Raw genomic sequence first — 25,759 nt, forward strand, 5'->3', positions numbered from 1 at the left:
ATGTACTGTATGTGTGGATTTGACTAGGATGTAAGTGTAAGACTTTTTTTACCTTTTTTATTGTGTAGATCAAACACTGATCCTGCAAAAAAAGAAAAGAGAACATAATGACTACTTTGTGTAAACACAAGAGAGGTTGAGCAGTGCCCTACCAAAAGGATGAAGCAATTATAACGAAAATCATTCTCAGTATCTTTTCTCTGGTGGCAGACTGAACTACATAGTTCATTAACTACAACACCAACTTATTGATAGTTCATTCTAACCACGGCATAGTGTGAGGGTGGCACACATATTGACTCAGAGAGCGAGAGAGACAGACATGGGAGGGACAGAGAGGGACAGTGTGTGTGTGTGTGTGTGTGTGTGTGTGTGTGTGTGGGGGGGGGGGGGGGGGGGGGGTTTCATGTGTATTGATTAGTTATCTACCCTGACTAGGGACAGTTAATTAAATCCTCGCCTAGAACTGAGCAGAAAGTCATTGCTGTTAATAGATGCTTCAGTCTTTGTAAAAAAAATATGTCACAATAATTTTCAAATGCAATCCCCATTTCCTCAATAGAGACTGAAAATGACAGATAATTATTAACTATTATTACAACAGCAATGGACTGAACATCAACACATCCACGTACACACACACACACACACACACACACACACACACACACACACACACACACACACACACACACACACACACACACACACACACACACACACACACACACACACACACACACACACACACACACACACACACAGGGTAAACTACTGACCAAACATTAAGTAATCTCTCTTATGTTTATCATCTTAATACATTGGTCTAAACTGTATGACTGAAATGTGATTGCTGTCATCAAAACCTTACTACCATCCAAAGTTGGCTGAAGTCAAACCAGCCTGTTTTTCTTATATTTTGCACCTGAAGAAGAATTATTATGCATCAAACGTTTTGTTGTCAGGCCAAACAGCATTACTTTTGAGTCAATCTAAAACTTTAAAGTTGTCCCCCCCTTCCCCTGCCAGCCGACAGCAATACGGTCAAACACAGGACAAGGACTTATGTGGTATGTGCGGTTTGTGTAAGATGAATAAATGGGATATAAATGACATGTCTTTATTTTTTTCATTTTGTGATGTGCCTTGGTGTATGTATTGTCTCATGTGATCCTCTTGAATAGTGTAAGCTAAGTTACATGTTATGTTATTATTTTGGTTGGTAAAAGATTGTAGATAAGACCCATTGATAGAAACCATGAAATAAATAAAGATAACTCTAAAATATATATAAAAATACAACTATAGAAGATCTTTGTAAGAGCAATATCAGAAGCAGTACCTGCACTACTGCCTTTAAATGATAGATACAAATCAAATCATCACGATGCAATGACATTATTATCACTTTTTTAAAGAGGGGTTGGGACAGTTTAAAGAACAGAAATGCTTTCATCTGCCTGCGCACATTGAACATGAGAGAGAGAAAGAGAGAGAGAGGGAGAGGGAGAGAGAGAGAGAGGGAGAGGGAGTGAGAGAGGGGAGAGAGAGAGGAGAGGAGAGGGAGACAGAGAGAGAGAGAGAGAGGGAGAGAGAGAACAAGGTGATATCATCTCTCACAGACATAATGACCATTGCTCAGACTTAATGAGTGCACAGCTTTGTAAACTGTTCGTACAGATTTTTGGAGTCTGTATTTGCCAAGTGTTGTAAACAGCTTTTATTTTTTCTTAAGTCTGAGGGGGGTCCGTGCAACACAACAAAACCCTCATTTTAAAAAGTTTCACTTGACCTCCATGATCACGAGAACTTGTCACACCCCTCATAGAGAGCATGTGATAGTCACATCACCAAAATGTTCAGTTTCAGAAGAAAGAGAAATCAGTGCAAATATACAGTATATGTTTGATGTTTTGCATTGCAATTCATTTTATTTGTATTTAAAAAACAATGCTGTATTTATTTAGTTAAAATTAAATTGGGGGATTAACTTTTAATACTGGATTTTTGTTATTTTTGTTTATGACATGTGATTTGCCTTTTAGTGTATTTCTTTGTTCTTTTAAAAAAAGACAAGTATATACTTTTTTTAAGTAACTGTTAAAATTTAAGTAATATAATGGTAAATTATATCTTAAGAAGCTGCACCTTTATAGCGCTCTCCTATAGTCTTATAAACACTCAAAGCACTTTTTACATCTGCCAGATTCTCCTCTCATGAACACATTCTTAAACTCATAAAGAAGAGTAGGTACAGCCCTGCACAATGATCTAATTATGTTCAATAATGTTTGACTTGAATTCTGTCCATTAGGATCTTATGACACTCAGTCATACATGCTTTGACTAATTGAAACTCAGAGTCTTACCCAAGAAAACCTTCCCATGTAAACTGCAGGTGACATGGAGTCAGGTACTGATATCCCGATTAGAGGCAGAGCCACAGCTGCAGAGTACATCCTTTGAAAATGGCCGTCATATATCATGCATATATATGCAATAGTCACATCATACAAAGTGAAACATGTCATTCTGCTACTTTTTGAGTGTTTGATGGAAAATGAAACTCCATGTTTCCATGTTTCCATGACTAATCTACAAGAAGAGTCTGTCTGATGTCATATTAGAAATAAAGTCCTTCACTGCTACATCACACAGAAAACAAACCCCATGCAGAGTCTATATGTTCCCTGATTATAAATATTCATGAAATGCTGCTAGGCATGTTGGCAAGATTACTCAACATGCACTTAAGCAAGGTGCTTTTTGAATGAATCTAGTTCCATTATCATGAGCACACATCCCAGTGCTGGTTTACACTTATACACAATACAACCGATTTTAAGAGGGGACATACAAGTCTATGTTCCTTTGATGGCTACAGCACCTGGGGTACCGTGTTGTGGGATTGGCAGATTCCCTCAGAGGAATGAGTAGCTGCATACTTTAAAGAAAGCTAGAACCTAAGAAACTCTGTCAGGAGGACAAATGCTTAAACAGAACAAGAACAAGTTAAGCAGATAGATAAGATGCATTGACCTCTTTGACTACAGGGGCTTCTAATTCAAAATACAATATCAAAGTTCATAACAGTTGCTTTGACAAGTTGAGGAAGCAATGACACGTAAACTAAACCATTCTTAGTTATTTGATTTAATTGTTTTTACATAGTATACTTGCTCAGCACTAAATCTTGTCATGAACAGTTGCCATGTTGTGAAATTGATACTTTCCAGTGCCCGACATCTTAAGATAGTTAAATGCGTCAAATATCTTATTTGACAAACAGAACCTAGTAAGAGCAATTCAAATGATCTTATAGTTGTAACTTCTGAATCCACTCAAAAATATAATGTTAATGATTTGAGTTGAATGACTCATTGTTCTAATAGGGTCTTGTAGTAAAGGGCTTTGTTTTTAATACAAAACCAATGTAGTTCAGTGTTTTCAGCGCTCAGCAGCCTGAGCACTATAACATCCTCTGCTTCAGCTGACAGCACTCTCAGTTGAAAATAGTTCAACTTTTGGAACAGCGCGGCGCTCATCATTGTCATTTCTCGCTCATTAACCAGTGAAAAACAAGAAGGATCGGGAGTTCTAATATCAGCTTTGTTAACATCAATGGCGGAGGATACAATAGTATGAATCATCGTTTGAGGGTAGAAGAACTGCTGCTAATGTCAGGACATGACTCTTGTACATGTTTTCTATATGAAGCACACTGAGCTATCTAAAACGCACCTAACCTTACCTTTTGTAAGCAATAATGAGCGCTGGTGAGAAGCGCTCTGAAACAGAGGTTGTCTGTGGACACGGGCCCTTAAGAGTATAATCTGGAACTCAGATGAAACACAGCTTCAGGTAGACAAAACATTTTTTTTTCAAGGCAAACAACATTTGTCTCTCCTTGGCTAGTGTGCTGAAGAAGTGAGCAGAGATGTATGAGATAACATGCCCAAGCTCACTCCCTCAGGTGATGGAGCATTACACAAACAGCACTTTTAAAAACACAGCATTGGCATATGTTCACAGATGATTTTATGACCTACAGTGTTCACACCTGATTCTCTTCTCCTCTGAGACTTAATCAAGTTGTTTGTTTCTGTAAGGCGTCATTAGTGTATTGCTTTGATAGTAGGTGAGCGTGCCTTTGAGTGAGATAGAGTGCTCACTCGTGTGTATGTTAAAACACACAGTCACTGAGAGTCTAAAAACAAGAAATAAAAACCCCTCAATACTTCTTCATAATAATGATTTTTCATTGTCAGCCCTCAGATTGAAGTCTGTAAAACAGGTAAGTACGATGCAGTGTTAAAAGATGTTTTCCTTTATGGAGAATGATGTATTTGTTTTATGTTCCAGCGATTTGGCCTCCTGGGCCTTAGCCTACATTACAGCAAAATGGCTATTAATCATTGATGAGGAGACCTTTTAATACAGCTTATGTAAAAACATGTTGGTAAATAAAACCAACAAAGAATCATGTTCCAAAACACAGAATACACACTCTAATGATTACATTATGATTATTATGCAACTTGTACGGATCAACTGTGATATATTACAGTCATTTGTATGAAAGTGGTGCTTTTTGATCTCTTATATATACGTATATATATATATATATATATATATATATATACATATATATATATATACATATATATCACGTTATTTTCTTATTTGTAAGAGATGTTTTCAATATCTTGGCCTGATAAATCTTCTCCTGCAGTACTGAACTCTCGCCTCCTTTGGTTCTTCGTCAGGTAATAAAAATAATGAAGGCAAATCTGTTGCCTTACCTTTCAACATACCATCTCATCAGACCATCTCCTTTCATCTATCAGCAGGGGGTCTCAAATCCTCTGTTCTTGGAAGAATCAATACTATGAAAATAAATACCCTACCTCAATTTGAAATGACCTTTTTCAGAACGTACCATGTTACTTTACCCCAGTCACATAACTCCTGTATTTCCAAATACATATCGAACAATAAATTATATGAGTTACGTTTTATTAATTCACTTTCTGTCATTCTTACTGATGTGAGTCAAAGCATCTTAATCTTGTTTGCACAAAGACATTGGAGCAAATGTATGAACACATCTGTATATGTTACATCCCTCCCTAAACACATTAAGCTCCACAGCTAGTATGGACATTAAATTGGTCCCAGTGAGGTGTGGTAGGTCAGACAACATGGCTTACCTCTTACTCTATGTTTTGTCATTTGCAACAGAAAATGAGTCTCTGTCTGTCTGATCAATACCACCAACAGCAGCTAGAAACCGAGCGCCAACATAAGGGGAACATCACAGAGGCTATGTGCGCGCCTGTTGTCTACAAAGTCTATTCTAGACAAAGTTTTCCTCCAGTATTTTTTAATAATCTGGGGATTTGTTTGAGGAAAAAATAATCAGGACATCAGGGCTTAATTCGTTGCATGGCAAAGAAGCTGGACTTCATTGTCTTTGTTCCAGATATTTGTTGATTAAGCTGTAGTTCTTGTAGCTGTCCAACAACTCTTTAACTCTGTGTTGTTTATGTACTTTATCAACAGAGGTATACACAATGGACAGATCGGTGATGTGATTGTTAAAGGGAAAAAAAGCAAGAAATACCCCCCGCCCCCAAACAAGAGCATTAGCCGGGTGAGCTAACAGATGTTACACTATTTTCACTAAAATGTTTACACAAATCATGACAGATTTCACTCATTTAGGGGAGGACTGGATCCACACAGTCACTGAATATACAAACACAGAGTGTATCAGAGGAAAGCCACCGACTCGTTGAAGCGAGTGGATTTCATGGTAAACTGCTACACCGTAAGGTTCTATTTTAATAATGGTAAGAAGGTTCCCTAATTTACAACATTAGTTCTCTGAGAATCCTAATCATACAGTATTTAAGCAGAATTGGAATTGTAACATAAATATCCCTAAATTAATCGATATCGTATCAAATCAAATCAGGAATTGAACCCAAATGGGACCTTGTGATGTGGAATAGAATCGATTCAGGCAATCAGAGGTAATACCCCGCTCTATTGCTTTTGCCACAACATCACAGCCTTCATTAACTGAGGTCAAGAATGCATTCAATGGTTAAGTTACTCTGCTGGATCAGACTGCCTAATACACTGTTTGAACCCCCCCACCTCCCACCGCTAGGTTGTAATGATTGTTTGAATTTCAAATAAAAAATGTCAGCCCTAATGGATGTACCAAACTGATAATAAATGCAGACATGTCTTTGTCACTGTAAGACATTTCTGTCAATTTTGACATTCAATTTTTCTTAAAATTTGAACTTTTTTTATCCTTACATTTTTATAGATATATTTCAGGATATATTCTTTTATTCATTATTCAATTAATCAAATTGCCATTAAACATTTGTGAAAGAAGTCTTTCATTCCCACAAAGTGGCTGCTGAGATGCTCGATAGACTTCATCAGGATAAGGCTAAAAGCAGTGTCTGTAGAGCTACACTCCTGGTGAATTGTGCCTGTGCATAACCACAACCCGTTAGGTCCCTTCAGGAGCCCTGGCACAGAGAACAGAGCCCCCTTGTTCGGCTATGGCATGTCAACAGAAAACACAATACATTCACATGATAATGAGCAAGAAAAAAAAGATATGTCCCTTGTACTGCATGCTTCCTCTCCTTAACATACAGTATCCTTAATCATAAATGTAGTATAAACTGTAACAAACATAAACACACATAGTCACAAAAAGATGCAGGCTCATTCACAAGCCATTCAATGTCTGGTGCAGAACAGGCTGATTGTTGGTCTCATCACCAAGGAGACCAGCTCTAAGCAGGCGCCTGGCAGAGAAAGACTGGCATTTAGCTTTCAGGCTGAGTATACAGGCCTTTTTAATGGTGCGGGGGGGGGGGGGGGGGGGGTTGGTCACATGGACACATTAAAGTGAAAGAGAAATGGATAAAAGAGGGGAAGTGGAATACTGTTTGACGCTCACAATAGGAAACACTGGTTTGCACGAGAGAAAGAGCATTACAAGAAAATATCAAATCACAGAAGCAAAAGATTGAAATTGTAAAACACAACTAAAGAAAAGGAAGATAAAACAGAAAGGAAAAAAAGAGCATGGAAATGTATTCATCTACCATTGAAATTAGATTATCTCTTCTGAATTCATGTGCTTTAAGGCACAATTTAAAATACTACCTCAGCATGTGTGATTTAATCTGACGTCATAAATGAGGGAAGCTATACTCATTTCCACCTGAGCATCTTTCATGATATAAAAGCAATAGCAAAACAGCAGCAGAGGGCAAATAAAGCAAAAATGTATTTTTACTCAAAAATACAATGGCCTATTGTAGATAAATTATGATTGTAGCAACTAAGGCATTAATAATCTTTTGGTTGATTCTGTTTAGTTAACCAAAAACTTCTTAAATGTAACTGAAAGATCATGTGAGCCATAGTTGTCCAAAACTAGAAGAAAGAAATTCAACCTTAAGTCCACTAGCGCAGAACTGTCATGAATCTCCTATTCCCTTTCAGGTTCAAATGAAAATCTGACTGTGTGGTTGATTTGATTACTTCTGTTAATACAAAATCAAACAGTGTTTCCCCTAGGTCTACAGCTTTGGAGGGGTGCGGGCAGACAGCCGCCGACACAAACACTTGAATGAATCTTGGTGTTCATGCGTTACTTTCAATGACAGATGTCCTTTTCTATCGGAAAGGTATCCTGAATGACTTATCTCCCTGATTTACGCCTCTATCCACTATCCAATCCCTACAATAAAGGCCCAAAAAGCTCAAAAAAAATAAATAAATAAATAAAATACAATTTTTAATTAACTTGAACTTCAAGGGGAGGCGGGGGGTGCCAATGGGGGGGCGGGCCGCCCCCCTAATATAATGGTAGGGGAAACACTGTCAAATCTTCTGAGTGAAAATGTTCATACCCAGATATATTCCCTACCTACAATTTGTAAAACAGGTGACAAAGGACCCCCTACACCACTACTATTTTAGGCCGAGTGGTCCACTTAACATCATAGCATCATATGTCTTCAGGTTTCAGTTTGAATATTTTGCCACAACACCACAAATAACCATTGTAGCTAAACTCTATTAGTCTGACACTAAAGAAAGTTCTAATGAACTAAAGCATTTTCTGGGAGGAGATGTCAATTTGCTTTTGCGACATTTTTATGACTTGATGTCATCCCTGTAAGTGACCTGTCCAGGGTGTACCATGCATCACACACAATATATCTTATTGTTTTTACATGCTGTGCATTTCTCTAACTGTACGCCATTTCAGCTGTAAAGCCCAATTCACACATACTCTGTGCGCGCCGCAGTCCGTCAGCGCCACACACTACGTTGTATTTAGCTTCCACTCTAGTCAATCATTGTGTTCACTACAGTCTGCTCTGTTTCAAATACACAGCGAGCCTATTTTCACCGGAGTCCGCTGAAGGCGGAAAGTCAAGCTGGACAGAATATGACAGCCCGGACAGGAAGTCAGACAAGGAAACGCACAGAACATCCGGTTAATTTCAAAATAAAACACAATATACGGACTCGCGATCCTATTTTTCATCACTTTATCAACATTACGTCAAAACAGGAACCGAATTAACAACAATTCATCCTCAGAAAGACAAAGCAACATGTTCTTTGCATGTTTTTCTCTTTATTCCCGCGGCATCTTGTAGTTCTCCTGTGATGAGTCATGAGTGAGATCTGCTGCGCTGACGTCCCAGAAACGGATCCAGTGTGAATGGGCCGTCCGACGGAGCAAAACCATGGCGCTGATGGACCGCGGCGCGCACGGAGTATGTGTGAATTGTGGGTAAGCCTATGCACCTACAGGCCACCGTACACAATAGTCCTACACAGCAGTAAAGCTCTGCCATCACTAAACCTTTGTACTCTACACTAAGCCACACAATGGAATGATATTAGTGTCCCAGTGTGTGTCTTTACACAGTCTCACAGTGTTGAGAAAACAAAAGAGGCAGGATGATTTTATGAATCACTTAGGTTGTATTCCAACAATGAAGAACAATGAAGACAAGATATGACACCCACACACACACCGTCACACACACACACACACACACACACACACACACACACACACACACACACACACACACACACACACACACACACACACACACACACACACACACACACACACACACACACACACACACACACACACACACACACACACACACAAACACGCGCACACATGCTGTGCTATTCTGTTTTTCTGGCTCCACTTTTTACAGACACAGTTCCCACTATTTTTTTATTTTGTATTCTTTTGGTCCTTTGAAGCACTTTTGGTAAGAGAGACAAAGACAAAAAATGAAAAATTGCCCTGTAACCTTATGGTATCTAATCAGAATACAAATTGCCGCAGAGCATATCCTACCAGGCTGTATCTTCAGAAATGCAAGCAGGTAGCTATAACCTGTTGGCATTATTGCAATCCCTTCAAGTTTGTTATGTTTTTGTCACTCCGCTTTTACAAACACTACATAAAAATTAGAAAATGAAAGATACATTAATTGGTACAAACAGTGGCCCGCTCACTGAATCGAGCTTGTCTTTCACTATGTGCAACCTATGTGTGTGTGTACCCACGTGAGGTCTTGCTGGTGTGTCACTGAACTGATCAAATAAAGCCAAAGCTATCTCAAATCTATAAACCAGGGTCACAGACCAAATGACATACATAATCTTTCCCAAAGCCCATCTTAGCAGATGATTTGGGCTTTGGCTTAATAGTTTACACATTGTTCCATATTCACAAATCACCTCTTAGGAGACAAGCTGCATGGATCATCAGCCATAGCTAATAAGATGAGAAGCGGGGAAGCATCAGGTTGGTACATTTCAGAATATTGTAATGGAAACAAAGAATAAATCAGCCAACAGTGCTCATATAAAATCTCTCTGACAGATATTAGTTCATCAGCATTAACAACTGTATACAGTGGGGGAGCAGTGGGGGACTGCTCCCCTCTCCCAAGGTGTTCCCCAAGGTTCAGTTCTCAGACCCCTCCTTTTCATCCTGTAAGTGCTCCCCCTTGGTCACATAATCCACCATCATGGATTTAATTTTTACTGCTTTGCCGATGACATCCAGCTCCATGTTGCACCAAAAGCCATCACTCCTGCCACTTACTCTATCCTCACCAACTGTATCATTGAAATAAAATCCTGACTTCAATCCAACTTTCTAAAACTTAACAAGTCATCGTAATCTGTTCTAAATCCCTCATCAAATCCACCCAGAACTTCTCCAGTGTCAACTTTGATCAAACCCTCTCCTTCACCCAACATATCAAACACAGCCCCAAAACAGCCTTTTCCCATCTCAGAAACATTGCCCGCCTCCGTCCATCCCTCTTTTTTTTCAGTTGCTGAGACCCTCATCTGCGCATTCATCCCTTTATGACTGGACTACTGCAATAGTCTTATACCGTTAAGAAGCTACAATATATCCAGAATTCTGCTGCTTGCCTTCTCATACACTCCCACACCTGTGACCACAACTACCATGTCCTTCATAACTTACACTGGCTCCCTATTCCCCGGGTGTATCCACTTTAAAAACCTTATTATCGCCTACAAAGCCCTCCACAACCTGGCTCCCCCCTACCTGTCTGAGCTCCTTCACCAGCACACTCCCACACACACTCTCCGGTCCCACCACTGCAAGACTAACCACCCACCCTGGGGGGAAGGGCCTTCTCCCACCCTCTGAAGCTCACTCCCAAAAAACATCAATGACTCCCCCTCACTCCCAATCCTCAAGAAATCGCTAAAAACTCACTTCTTCAACATCAACTAAAACTACTGACACATTCTGTTCTTATCCCCCTTCTCTTAGATTATTTCATCTTTGTATTCTTTGTTTTGTTGTTAAGCTTCTTTGAGTATTCAGAAAAGTACTTTATAGGTCCATTGCATTGTCAGTATTATTGAAGTATACAAAAGCTTTATCAGCTGTTCAACAATGTGTATTTCCAGTTTTTTTTCATTAAGTCTGTATGCTAATGAGCACACAGTCAGCTGGTACTGGAACAAATATCCTGAAATATGTATCATAAAACGGTTCACCTTTTTATTCATACCGTCAGTAAGTGTATTTCTCCAGGTTAGTAATCTGGAAAAGGGGCTAATGTATTTCTATACTTAGCCCTTCCTGCAGTTGATGTCATGTGAGAAAAAAGGTTCACAGAGCAACATGATGTTAGTCTGGTGAGAATATTTAAACTGCTTCAGTACATGAGATGTACTAAAAGAAAGCTTTTGGTAGGATCATTGAGAAATGAAACAAACAAACAAACAAACACTGTCTCAGTGGGTTTGATAGTAACTGGTAAAATCACTTAAGTCTGTTAATAACCTTATGATATTAATGCATGTGTTTGTATATTTGTGTCTATATGTGATATTTTGTTGGTTTATTAAATTTCCATCAATATATTTATCTATCAAGGGGCCGAGAGGATTTCCTTATTGAGCACACTGAAATACTGAGCAGTATGTGTTGGAGTGTGTTTCCCTCCTTGTCATCACAGCAGCATGATATCCATCCCCTTTATATTGTTACAACGCTGCCTTAGTGGGTGACAAAATAGGTTAGTTATAAAATAAAATACAAGCTGTGGCTGTGGCTCAATTGGTAGAGTCGTCACCTCTCAACCAGAAGGTCGAGGGTTCGATCCCCAGCTGGGCAACATGTCCGATGTGTCCTTGGGCAAGACACTTCACCCCAAATTGCTGGGTGGTGCTGTGGTGGTGTATGAATGGGATTAGTTACTTCTGATGGATGATACTACATAGTGATCATCACTACCATCAGTGTGTGAAAGGGTGTGACATGTGGTGTAAAAGTGCTTTGAGTAGTTGGAAGACTATAAAAGTGCTATATAAGCTCAAGTCCATTTACAAGTGTGTTAGAGGAAATATGTTCACGTAAAAATATAAAAATAAAAGGACAGGAAAAAACCTGTAGAATGACAGAGGGAAAAGAGCAGTTTACGCTGGTATAGCTCTATAATGGATCTTTAAAATGACACTTTTTGCCAGTTCCTGTGTTAAATGTTCATTTATCTACTATTATCTGTCACATTTACTTCAATCAAGCCTTATCTGAGTATTTTTACACCAAAATGACTGAATGTTATCTTCCTGTAAAACTTATAAATGCCTGATGACTCATCCTGCACTCAAGGGAGTTTACTAATTTTCGACAAAGCTTTGTCTAAGCTAACAATCCAATCAAATTCATCTTAACAATATGTCCCGCCTTCTATCTTAAGATTTGTTTCTATCCTGTTTCAGTAAGAAAATACATCACGACATGGCAGTTAGATACTGTCGAAGTTTGATTTTATTTGGACTTTTGTTATGTTCAATTATGAAAAGTGTGAGAAAGGTTAAATGAGTTCATGTTCCAGACTTACTTAAAGAATTATTAACAATCATTAAGAGACTACACAACAGTGATGACACCTGGCCGCCCAAGTATATTTAATTTTATTGAATTGTTCATTTATTCATAAAATTGCTGTGTGCACGAGAGAGTAAGAGAGAGAGCGCGCGCGCGCGAGAGAGAGAGTGCACGAGAGAGAGAGAGCGAGAGAGAGCATGCGAGGACAACATAAAAAAATCCCTCTTGACTAGCAAAACCAAGAGAGCAGAATCACATCAGCAGAGAGAGAGAGAGAGAGAGAGAAAGAGAGAGAGAGTGAGCGAGAGAGCGAGCGAGACAGAGAGAGTGAGAGTGAGTAAGAGTGAGTGAGTGAGAGAGAGAGAGAGAGAGAGAGAGAAGGTCCACTACTCCTATTGCGGTGCCTTGCTCCTATAGGGTCTGAAATTAACACCCACTAAGCACCAAATGCAGGTAGATTTTCAGTTTGGCGAGTACATTTCAGAGGACTATCCACCACAGAGCAGTAAAAACTATTCTATGAGTATGAAGCGCTCTTTATGTAGCTGCAGCTACTTCTCCCTGCTCCTCTCTCTGCTGTCATGACTGTGAGCTGAGATACACCAACATATATTGCTACACACACACACACACACACACACACACACACACACACACACACACACACACACACACACACACACACACACACACACACACACACACACACACACACACACACACACGAGCAGCAGCCACCATGTGCACCTTTGCACACAGTTGATCCTTACGGACCGAGTCGGGAACACGTGTGATCCGGTCAAACGGTGTCTGCAGGTAATTTAACAATAACAACGTCACCTCACAACCTGCTGTAGTCTGTGGACATCCCCACTCACATTAATTAAATAATCTATTTGTTTATTTGAAATGGACATACTGTAACATTTAACCATGCACAAGATGAGCTGCTCTCAGTGTTTTTAGCAAAATGCTAAATTGCAAAAATGTAATACATTTTTTTTTTAAAAGATTTATTTTTGGGCTTTTTGTGCCTTTAACGGATAGATAAGACAGTGGATAGAGTCGGAAATCAGGGAGAGAGAGTGGGGAACGACATGCGGGAAAGAAGCCACAGGTGGGAAGTGAACCCGGGCCAGCCGCTTGAGATGACAGCCTCCATTCATGGGGCGCGCGCACTAACCACTGCGCCACCAGCGCCCCAAATGTAATAAATTTAGAGGGAAAAACATATTTCATATAAATACAAACGTAATATTAAAATATACACTAGGATAAGAGTAAAAAATAAAAAGTATGTCTACAGGCCATCTAGCATGGTAACAGGAGGATCATTGTGTGATTCAGCTCAGTGGATGAACTGTTTGAATGTTCATGAACATGATGGTTCTTTCTGGTTCTGGATCACCTTGTACCTGCTGAGCGCTCTCCAGTGTGTGACCACTGAGTTGGGTGGGACCTCAAACGTGCTGTGCGATGTTGAAACAGTCCACTAGTGACAGGAATACAGTGGCAAATGTGCAACTGGAGTGCACGTGAATACTGAAGTCGACCATAGGGTTGTAAGTGGGTATGTGGAGCAGACAGATGAACTTATGGATTCATTCATTAAAACTAATTCGACAACCGGGGAGCGCCAGGACAAACCTGTCCTATCTGTAATCAGTCCAGTCTGTGTATATCAAGGTAAATATTCCACAGTGCTCAGTACAACAGTGGACAGATAACCACTATGCCAGCTAGCTAGGAGGCTAACAGCCTGTTGTCAGTCTCCATGTGAATATAGAGCCACAAGTTTACAACCATCAAAACCAGTGACCTGTGAGCTACAAAGGACTGGGAAAAGGTTAGAACAGACAGGAAGTAACTGAGTAGTCCACAGTTACTTATACAGAGAAAGCTCAAATCGACACAAAATCAATTAGATTGAGAAGGCGCGATGTACACACCAGCGTCCTCTCCACATGGGAAGGAGAACATGAACGTTTCTGCTAGTTGAAATGTTAATGCTGTATTTCAGACATCTGATAAATTGTTCTGAGTGATTCGGAATAAAACACAAGAAGAAACCCCTCCTCCCAATGATTCCCTGCCCTGCTGATTCATCACATAATCTACCATATGGCCCTTAGAGGCAACCTCAACCCTGACAGCAACACCTTTTAACAAACCATGTTTCCATTTTATGCACCAACTACTACCTGTTCTACCACATGGCCATTAGTGTGGAATCTCCCTTCACCAATGTTTCATCAAGTAAGGCCCACAACTATGGTGGCCGGTAGGGGTCAAACGCTCAGCAACTGATGAAACGACATAGATTTAGAAAAACGCCCAGCATATATAGAAACACTGCACATTCAAAAGCAAATGTAAACTACCACAACAAATGTAAAGACACAAACACGCTGCAAATAGGCAAAACAACTGCAGAAGCGTCAAACACGCTGCAAGTACAGAAACAAAACTTAAGTCAAAACACAGACAACCAGAAAACAACTGCAAACACAGAAACGCCTACTCAAGCCGGGCAACGGCGCCAGTAACATTGAAGTTATCCCGTGTCTTTCAACGATACAACTTCCCTATCTAATCATAACTTTCTGTTCCTAGCTGTCTCTCTTACTCTCTCCCGTAAATAAACCGAAATAAACAGATCCACAGCGCCCCTACAGGCCTGGAGCACTTCAGTTTAAGGATTAACTTGCAGCGTTTCTGTGTTTGCAGTTGTTTTCTGGTTGTCTGTGTTTTGACTTAAGTTTTGTTTCTGTACTTCCAGCGCGTTTGACGCTTCTGCAGTTATTTTGCCTATTTGCAGCGCGTTTGTGTCTTTACATTTGTTGTGGTAGTTTGCATTTGCTTTTGAATGTGCAGTGTTTCTATATATGCTGGGCGTTTTTCTAAATCTATGTCGTTGCATCAGTGGCTGATCGTTTGACCCCTACCGGCCACCGTACACAACACCTCAAAGAGGCTTCATAGTTAGCTCCGGCGTCCTAGAACAACCTTCTCCATGCTAGCTGTCATTGCTCATAATACCCACATGTAAAAAGAGAAAAGGGAAAAACAGAGCAAAGAGTTTGTAGAGAGAGGAGAGGGAAGGCAGAGCCGGGGTGAGAAGCCTGTTGTACAATAATGTAGAATATCACATTTCTTTGTATAAACAAATGGAAAGTCTTTTTATTTCAATGTATGTAGTATTTTATAAGTGTTTTATTGTTATGATGATGCGTGTGCATTAATAAATTGTGTAAATGTGTTTCCCTGAGTTTGTAAAGTTCCACCTGTGCCCCCTCAGGTTCTATGGGATAAAACAGCCACACTGTTATGGTGAAGTCTGCTGTAAAAATGCACAGATGGGACCTCTTCGCTCGCTCTCTCTCTCTTCTGTCTCTAATCCCTCTCTCTCTCTGTCTATCTTTCTCTCTCTTTTGTGCCTTAACACGCACTTCCTCCTGGCTGTTCAAATGCATCAGATTTGACATGCTCATTTGTCGTACGCAAGGATAGAACAAGTGGGGACCACTTTTCAGTTTCATCCCTGGAAAGTAATTTGTGTGTTGAGTGTGTGGGAGGACACAGAAAAGAAAGCACATACAGAGAGACATTAAGAGTGTGTGGAAGAGAGACACAGAAAAAAAGAAAGTGAAAAATGAAAAAAGCAAAGTCAGGGAAATTCTGAAATGAGTAAAATAAAATAAAACCAAGAAACAAATCCAAGGATAGAAGGAGGAAAGAGAGACATGCATGGGGATTTAGGCAAATATAAATAAACCAGGGAATTGTGAACTGTGTTAATAAGAATGACACCTGGGAGATAGCAAAAAGCAACAGTTGTTTGAGAGTCTTGTCACATGTTGCACTCAGCCAGTAAACACACATTTACAAGGGACCAGAGCACTCTCCCTTCACTCTCTTAAGGACATATCCTTAACATAACAGTGGTTAAGTAACGCTGCAGTGCTCAATGAAGTTAGCAGGATACATCCAGTGTGTTTACATTACCTTCTATATTGGAGCTGTTGTAATAAAAGAATTCCTCCAATGGGTGATCAATAAAGTTGAGTCGAATGCACAGTTAAGTTCAGCTACAGTTAGAGATAATATTCATTCAATTTGACAACTCACTTCACCCATGATGCACCTGGGGACTCAGCTTTCAGATAGTTACTCGTGGACGTTCTTCTGGTTGAACTATTACATCATATAATAAACAATTGATGAACAAGTTTGCCAGTAGCAAATCGGTTGAATGTCGAACACTGAAAAGATGGACACATTTATGTCTGTACTGTTGCCATGTTGATACCTTGGTCCTGTTTTCTTACCCTGTTGAGGTGTAAGAGTACTCTGAACTACATTCTCCAGGTGTGCTAGTGTGATTTAGAAATTCAAGTTGGTACGATTTCAGTCAGACTAACATGTGAACATCTTGTAAATGTACTGAATGTGTCACTGCAGTGTTTCTATGTGTTCAGCACTCACACAGATTTCTTCACATTTTGTCAGAGTGCACACTTCAAACAGCTGCCCCTCCCCCACTCGAGGATCTTATCTGACACATGTTCGATCTGTGAACACAGACCCTCATTTGTAAACTTATCCAGCAGCACGATGAGGTGTAGAGTAAGGAGACAGCAGAGAGTGTAAAGTAGTGACCCGGGTGTCTGCTGCAGTCTTTGTGCACAGGGATCTGATCTGATTTCAACATCCAGCTCTTCATTTACAATACAACACAATCCTCTCCTCTGCCCTTCAGGGGAATGTGAAGGTGAGAAAGTTCTAATGAAATATTTAGCAAGCTATATTTAAATAAATGTTTAAATCTTTTTTATATTGAAAGGTTAATATGGAAAACAAGTCACTGCAGTCCTGAGCACTAAACTAGTGTTTGAATGAATATGATAGTTACTTAAACCTTGCTTCAATTCAACACCTCCACATCTGCATCGCTAATCCCCCTGCCTCCAAAATGTGTCTTTTGGGTCAGAGTTTGCTTACCAGTTTGACATTTTTCCATCAAGTTTGTTTTTATAGATCACTCACTTTGCATAGGAAGTGCCACTTTAGACCCTGCTTTGTGCTAACATCACATTTATAAATGAAATCTCAGGTCACATGAAGCCAAAGGTTTTACTTGAAGCTGTATTTACCACCCTGCTGTCTAAAGAAATGGGATTCTAGTACATAGCTTTTGAGAGAAGATACACTTATTAAGATTAAAGGGGCAAAGGCACAATAATACAGTGTTCTATGAACAGCCAGTTTATGAATTACCTATGGCTGTGAAAAGCCCTGGGCATGTTTTATGCAGGAGAATCTGTCCCCATTTTCACTTTGTTCCCCTCTTTTCTCCTCTTTTTACAGTATTCTGCGATTAAACTCCATTAGCCAGTGTCGGCGTCAGGACTTCCAGCACGCAGGTTCAAGCTTTGTTTGTCAGTAATCACGACCACATTTTTCAGGGATAAAGGTTTAAGTTTGTCATTTCAAAATGTGCTTTGTAATGTGCTGCTGTCATTACACATTACGCAATAAACCTGGCCACTTTTACACCGTCATTGTCACATTTGCATTTTAATGTGCTTCTGTCAGAGAGCACACTTAAAGCAGGTCAAATCATTTCTAGCATCTCTGTGTTACACCAGTCACTTCAGCCTCTGGCTTCATTAAGTACTCTAAGGTCATTTAGTTCTTGTTTGGATCGATTGAGAATCAATTTCAAATTAGTGATGCAAAGCCACAGGACTCCAGAGAGAACAGTTGAACATATCTATATATAGTCCCAGTTTCAGCACTTGTATCTGGAAACCCTGACATAAAACAACTGAAACTGATCTGCATGATTCTTAAAGCCTGCTGTCAATGCAGTACAGGTTTGTCTAAGTACACCAAGTATGGATACTCCTGCTCAAATGTTAATCCTATACAAGTGAAAATTGCTCAGTCAAATTATTACTTGAGTGAAAGAAACGGATATTTTGCTTTTTAATATACTTAAGTAGGCTATTCAAACTCCTTGTTTTTAAAATCTCAAAATGTATTTTGAGATTTGTGGCCAAGAATACATGGGTGTACATTCTGTATATCATCAGACATGTATATTTAGAAAACATTATTTACATTTTTTAAACTCACATGCTACAGATTTCAAGATTTGCAGTTCCAAAATAATAAGAACAGTAATAGGAACAAACAAAAATACCCGATGGCCAGCCAGGCTTTACACTGCAGTGAGAGAATTCTTTCAGTAGGTGCAAGGCCTCTTGAACTATGCAATTATGCACAATATTTTTTATTCCTGATACAGCTAAAGCTCCCTTTGATTTTCCACTTCTCTGCAGTGAGGTTAGCTCCCAGCGTCATAAACTTAAACATGAAAAGAAAAGCTTCTCTATCCCATAAATGAACTGCCTGATCTGCGTAACGTTAGCGCTGTGTTTGCTTTACTTTCAACCATGAGATGTGTGACATGTACATCACCACCACTTGAGACAGACGCAGCACTACCCAAACAGATTATTGTCTTTCAGATTTCCAAATTGGATTTTACTCAAGAAAAGTACAGATACTAAAAATGTTTAACTTAAATGTACAGTAATCAAGTAATATGTACTTTCTTACTGTCCAACACAATGCAGGTCCTACAACATTTCATGTTCATGTTGTTGTACTTGGATAGACTGCTTAAGGTTTTGTTAGGTTCTGTAAGGTTTGAGTGAACAAATGAAAAGCAATAGCACCAGAATAAGAAGCTGGGTTTATCTAAGTCCTTAATAGCTAGGCCGAAAATATACTTATTTTTTAATCTTGCTTTCCTTTATACAACAAAGTGAGTTTTGAACATAATTGTTCACATACACAGACTTTACCACCCCTAACATACTGACTGAACTAAAACTTTGAAAGTGAGATTTTTAGACTGAATATTTGTGGAAACATTATCTATGTAGGTAAGCGATGTCATTGGCAGAGGCCTGTCACCAACGCCCTGTAAAAAGTCCAGTAGTGAAGCACAAATGTTCATTTGAAGGAGAGGATCTTCAGTGTGCCCTGACATGAGGAAGACATCGCTTCAAATATGCATAAGCTCGGGGCTTTTTGCACGCACATTCTACAGGAACGATGGTTTCATCCAAATGGTTCAATCTGTCACAGTATGTTACTGACCAGAGATACTGCTGAACACGCCATGAATCTAGATTGACTTGTGTTTTAAATAAAACCTGACCATCTTTACCAAACATGAATCCCTGTAGCTGGTCTGAGTTTATTCATTTAAATGTATTTCATATAAAAACTAAAACGTACAGCCCTACCACAGGAAATAAAAGTGTTTTAGAATGAGGTGCTGTAGGCCAGAATTACAAACAATAAATAAATAAATCAATAAATAAATAATGATGTAATGCCTGCCATATGATGTTATTCTATTTGGTACATGACAGCTTTCTTAGACCACGTTTACTTGTATACCATCCACTGAAAATGAAATTGTTTTTCATTAGCGTTTTCATAAAAGTGTGTGCGGACTACAACATTTGATAACAACTGTTGTGCACAAGGATCCGCAAAAACAACTAAAAACATGAAGTCTACACGCCAGGCCAGTCGTTCAAACAACACTCGCAATACCACATATTCTTACTTCTACAGAGTGGTGAGGTGTAAATACAAACATGAGACAGAGATTGTGCTGTTACCAAAAGTGTGCACACTTGAATGTTAAAGGCTTTGATTTTTCACTCTTAAATATAATATAAATCAAGTTTATCCTCTGAAAATAACTCTGTGAGTCATGACTGTCTACAATGGGTGTAACACCCGAGTCCCACTGTTTGTGATGTTTTCAGAGTCCTATCTTCAGTTTGTTTACATCGCCCGGACGGCCGGCTGACTCCTCCCCTCGTGTATAAAAGTTGTTTAATTGAGGGACTAGAGAAAAGAAGAATAACATACTGTACTCACTGCTTAACTGTGTTTCTAGATCACGCTCATTTCAGGTAAATTTACATGCAGTGTGAAGATACGAGCATAATAAAGATCACTAGCATTAGCATGCTAACACAACAATGCAGCGTGAGTTGTTTTGGTTTCATGCTGGTGCTCAAGGGCGACATCTGCTGGATCAAAAAATCACATATAAAGCCTTTAAAAGAAATCAGGAAGACATTTTTCATTACAAACATGACATAGGAGACAAGTTCAGTAGAGACATGAGAGGACGGCCACATGGCTCACCAACATTAACTCCAACTAAGTAGCTCACAGGATCTTTCAAAACTAATCAACTACATCATCCTGCTAACACTCTCAAGATTTACTAACAATTCACCACTTTCTTTAACGGTACAACCGGGGCCCCAACGCCCCCAAAAAACTGTGAACTGACCACGTCAAACGCGTGCCCAGATACTTGGCCGACTGCCTTTGAGCAGAGCAGACTGTGGACTCTTTAGGGTTAGGTTCAGTGTGCGCTTAAGAGACTGGGGGAATGCTGTGCTAGCTCTTCTCCAAATATCTGCCTATCATTTATTCATCTACGCTCCCAAGATGGTTGCTGCTGCCATCATCTGAGGAAGCCATCATCTGAAGCTGCACCTCTCTGCGCCTCTGTCGATCATCCATACACGAGCATACGCATGCTCACTCAGGCACTTTCCAAGCGGTCCCAGAGGTCTTTTAATTTTTGAGAAGCTATTTTTAGAGAGAAAAATAATCGAGGTGGAAAGTTCCATCTGTCCAACACTCTTGTTCCAGCTGCTCCTTTTTAGCAGCAGGCGGAAAAAGGGGGGTGGGGCGCAACCTATCAGACTCAACTGACACAGACAGGATTTTTTTTTATCATTAGCATTCTGCATCAATAGGATTTTAAACCTGCGGGGCATGTTCCAACAAAGAGAAGGGGTGAAATACATTTTTTTATTACAAATCAAGGGGAACATAAAGATCCTGCTCTTAAAGCTTTTCATACTTAGTTATCTTTATCTTCATTATACCTTCAAACACGCTGTTGATTTAGAACCTTCTAAACATTATGAGATAGCTACAGAATGTAAGTTTAGAACAGGTTTTGCTTTGACACTTAGATGTTTTCTGGCCTGTAAATAATCAAAAACTTCGACCACAAACACAGAGCAACTGAATGGCATGAATTGTATTTGAATGAAAATGGACTCAAATGGCATCATCTAACAGAGACGACCATGTAAACAACAAACAGACCAGGGTTGCTATGTCATTTCATGACTGTGTGCAGAGCAACAAGCCCACAGAGATATCACAAGAGAACTTGCCTGTACAGCTTTGATGCAGACATGGAGGTCATCAATGTCATGTGCTAAACTAATACTCAATTGTGTTGTTTTGTGTTTGTGGTTAAGTGCTCCTCGTCCAACTATACCTTTAACTGCAGACTGGAGTCTTACTGGCTGGACAAGAGAAGCATGGAGACGCTAACATTGAAGTGTTAAAGTTTGAAATGTTCTATAAGATCTATTGTGCACAACACAAAAACAGACACAACTAGTTGGACTTTTCAAAGTCACAACCTCCGCTTGAATCAAAGTGTTGTATTGAATGGAGCTCCGGATCAGTCCCTGAATCACCCCCCTGAGGGTTGTTCTGGGTGAATCGTTAAGTTTGGGCATCATGGACAGAGCATCTCTGTGTTCATATCGCCAGGGGGATGTGTTGTGACAACAGCTGAACCAATTTGTTTATCAGCAGAAAGCCTCTGCTGCTTTTCTTCTTACTTTCACAAACTTTTTCTTAAACTTTGAGGCACATTTTCACATTTGAAGCAGCCAGCTCTGCACTACTGCTGTAAGATCGTATTTATTATTACAGAAGAACAGATTCAACATTTATGGGTAGATGGCTGATGCCTGAGCCGGTCTCTTGTGAATTTGACTTTCTCCCTTCATAGTTGATGATTATTTTGGCTTTTCAAGACTTAGAAAACGTTTCTTTTTAAGTACCCAGTGTACGTACACAGCTACAAAAAAACACACACATTCTGGTATGTCCATTATGTTCACGCATATTACTCTTTTGTCTTGTAATATTACAATATGTTTTAAAGGAAAGCAAGATAAATAAAACCATTAAGATATCATTACAATTCTACAATTCTACAAAATTACTTAAAAATCCAAGAAGTTCAGTGTCTGGTAACATAAATCACAGATAGGATCAATACAGTGAGAGGTCTGACATTTAAAAAAGGGAGGTCAGTTCATACAGACAAAACAAGTCACTACTTCTGGACTTTGAACAAACACTGGCAGATCCCTACAAGACATAAAAGGAAAGAAAGAAAGAACTCTCCAGTAAACAAAGTTCTCTCTGTAAAAGTCGGGGAACAGAACAGCTGAGTTTTTTCTGGCTGAGCAATTTGTTCTTTCACCGGACTTTTACCTTCACTCATTACAAAGGCTAATAAAGTGATGTGTGTGTGTGTGTGTATGTGTATACATAAATAAAAGAAAAGTTATTTTTGTGTTCTTATATAAGGCTCTAATAGGATGGAGTTTTACAGCATTGTATCTGCTCCGTCTTGCCCTTTTCTGCCAAAATGTTGACACGTTCCTTTTTCAGTTGTAGCGTCTTTACATCTCTATAAAGTGTGCTCACATCATGACATCATGCTCATGTGATGCTCACTTAATGAATAGCTGCTGTTTTGTCCATCTTTAATTATATCTCTGAATGCTTACTCTGAAATATAGAACTAGTCTATAGAAAATCAAAAAATAACATCACATATCACATACAAGTGAGATTGTTCTATTTTCAATATGTGCCTGATATTTCAGTGTACAACAAATATCAAAAGTCTTCTAAATGCTAAGACAGTGCTTATGAACTGTCACACAATGCATGCTGTCCTTCACAGCAATGCCTCTGTGATCTTTGGTATTTCAGTCATTCTTCCTCCTTTGTATTTGTTTCTAAACAGTAATACAGTTGTAGCACGTCTTTACTTCCACGTTTTAAAAAAAGAGGATAATTGAAACCAAATGTGAAGCTTCAAAATCCTAAAAAGTGAAATCAGTAACTACAGAAAGCAGAAAGACATGGACACTAAAATGTCCCAAATGCTTTGAGCGTGAGCCGACATTTCGACTTCTGGGGAAAATCCATCCTAAACCAGTGCTTTATGTGGTAATATCGGGGATTTGTCAGCTCCACAAATAGGGGAGGGGGGGCTTTGAGAGACTGAACCATTGGCACAATTTAATTCCAGATACATCTGTTTTTTGCAGAATTGCTGCAGATGGATTGTAAATGATTAGGGAACGTGATAGAAATTACTTTGCTTTTCAAAATAATGTTCATATAGCCTACTTTAGGGTGTTCTTTACTTTTCAAAATAATGTTCATATAGCCTACTTTAGGGTGTTCTTTACTTTTCAAAATAATGTTCATATAGCCTACTTTAGGGTGTTCTTTACTTTTCAAAATAATGTTCATATAGCCTACTTTTAGGTTAGGGATTGGTAACGTACACAAGTTTAAAGTGCTACAACTTACCCTTCATGAAGGAAATGACCACCCAGGCTATCCAGAGATCTGAGTTGTGAAACTTCACCATCGTTCGTAAATGTTCATGCACTGCGTTTTATGGAGAGCCTCTTCAATGAAATCTCAGCTCCGCTCACAGCTCAATGAACAAAAGTAAGTGTTCCCTCTAAAGGCATGTGACAGACATGATAGCAGTCCGGGTGATACGCAGCGTACGGGCGTACAACGGCATCTCCTCTACACACTCTTGTTTGTTTCACTGCGTGGACAAAAACTGCACCGATGGCATTTGTATCAAACCCGCGTCCCTTTCTTTTTGAAGCGCTTCAGGCACTCCTCCTTTCCTCCCGTTCTTTGGTAGCTCCCGGTTACTTCTTTTCTCCTCGACCGCTCCAGTCAATTTACGCGCGGGTGTAATAACTTAAATCCAATCACCGTTGAAGGACAGAATACCCACGGTCTCTAAAAGTGACCTACAAACAGAACACCCACTGTCTCTAAAAGTGTCCTACACATAGAAACAAACTGGCATCTTTCCGCCCGCGTGTTGCGCTTCATATCTCTCCTCTGTTCTTCTACTGCAGATGAGCTGACCTGGGGGCAAAAAAGTAGCTTTGCAGATATACGACTTCCGGTTGATGTTTTCAAAATCAAACACAAGTGAAGCATGTCGGTGGTGTATATCATAATAGTAGTGATTTGTATATGCACCTCTCACTCTCCTGTAGCCTGAAACACAATTTAAAAGGTAATTCTCTAAGAAACAGAAAATGGAAATTACGTCACTTTAAAAAAAAATTGTTTAACATTTTTAAAGTGATATAAGCTATAAATATAAATAATAGGCTATAGGCTATGTTTATATCTGAAAGACGTGTCATTTCAAAACTTGTCTTGAGAAATTAGTCTAAGATAAAAATAAAAAAAAGATTACGACCAATAGGCCTGCGTTGATATGAACTACACAAAACACGTCCAGAATCATTGTGCTGTTATTTTCCACCTCTCTTCCTGTTGTGGTCTCAGTTTGTTTCTGCGCCTTGACGGCGCTCACGAGAGGATGATTGAGATGAGCTCGAGCCTGGTTGTTGCTGGGAGACCGCTGACGCCAGCCGAGAGAGGGAGACGGAGACGGAGACGAGAGCGAGGGAGGGAGGGAGAGAAAAGAGAGAGAGAGTGAGGGAGAGAAACGAGAGAGAGAGAGAAACGAGAGAGAGAGAGTGAGGGAGGGAGAGAAACGAGAGAGAGAGGGAGGGAGAGAAACGAGAGACATAGAGAAACGAGAGAGAGAGGGAGGGAGAGAAACGAGAAAGTGAGGGAGGGAGGGAGAGAAACAAGAGAGAGAGAGTGAGGGAGAGAGAGAGAGACAGAGAGGGAGAGATACGTTCGTGCCCTCCTACGTCTACGGTGCGATCACAGAACGATTAACTTAAAAGAATACATGTGACTGTGTATGTGAGGATCATACCCACAGAAATGTCTCGACCCTTTAAAGGTCCAGTGATCGTGTCTCCCCAAAAACTGCTTAAGGCTACATATCAACGCATTTCTTTACCTGCTCTCAATTCACATTTGTGTCAGATTAACTAAGTTGTCAAGTTGGTACTGCTGGAGGCTACATTTTGCAGATGTTACCAAATAATTAGGATTGTGTGAACATTTTGCCTGTTAATATTCTTAATGTAGGCTACTGTTGGTGTAATGTTTTTTTTTTGCTCTAATTTACTGCACAGTCACATAAGAAAGGATAAAAATACTTCT

At 39.6% G+C, this 25,759-nt stretch overlaps 1 protein-coding gene across 2 annotated transcripts in view; it reads right to left on the minus strand.

Moving 5' to 3' along the window:
- igsf11 (immunoglobulin superfamily member 11) overlaps positions 1–25,139 on the minus strand; it is an 85,519-nt gene extending 60,380 nt beyond the window's left edge. Inside the window, exons 1-2 of one of the 2 annotated variants that reach the window (XM_061045804.1) lie at positions 24,008–25,138; positions 53–82 (exon numbers count right to left, since the gene is read on the minus strand). In XM_061045804.1, the coding sequence (XP_060901787.1) occupies positions 53–82; positions 24,008–24,068 (91 nt within the window). In that variant the 5' untranslated portion in view covers positions 24,069–25,138. Of the gene's footprint in view, positions 1–52; positions 83–24,007 lie in introns of both variants that reach the window. The other variant, XM_061045805.1, reaches the window with a different exon arrangement.
- Positions 25,140–25,759: the final 620 nt, after the last annotated feature.

Source organism: Labrus mixtus, chromosome 9 (assembly GCF_963584025.1).
Source record: "Labrus mixtus chromosome 9, fLabMix1.1, whole genome shotgun sequence".
Taxonomy (NCBI): domain Eukaryota; kingdom Metazoa; phylum Chordata; class Actinopteri; order Labriformes; family Labridae; genus Labrus; species Labrus mixtus.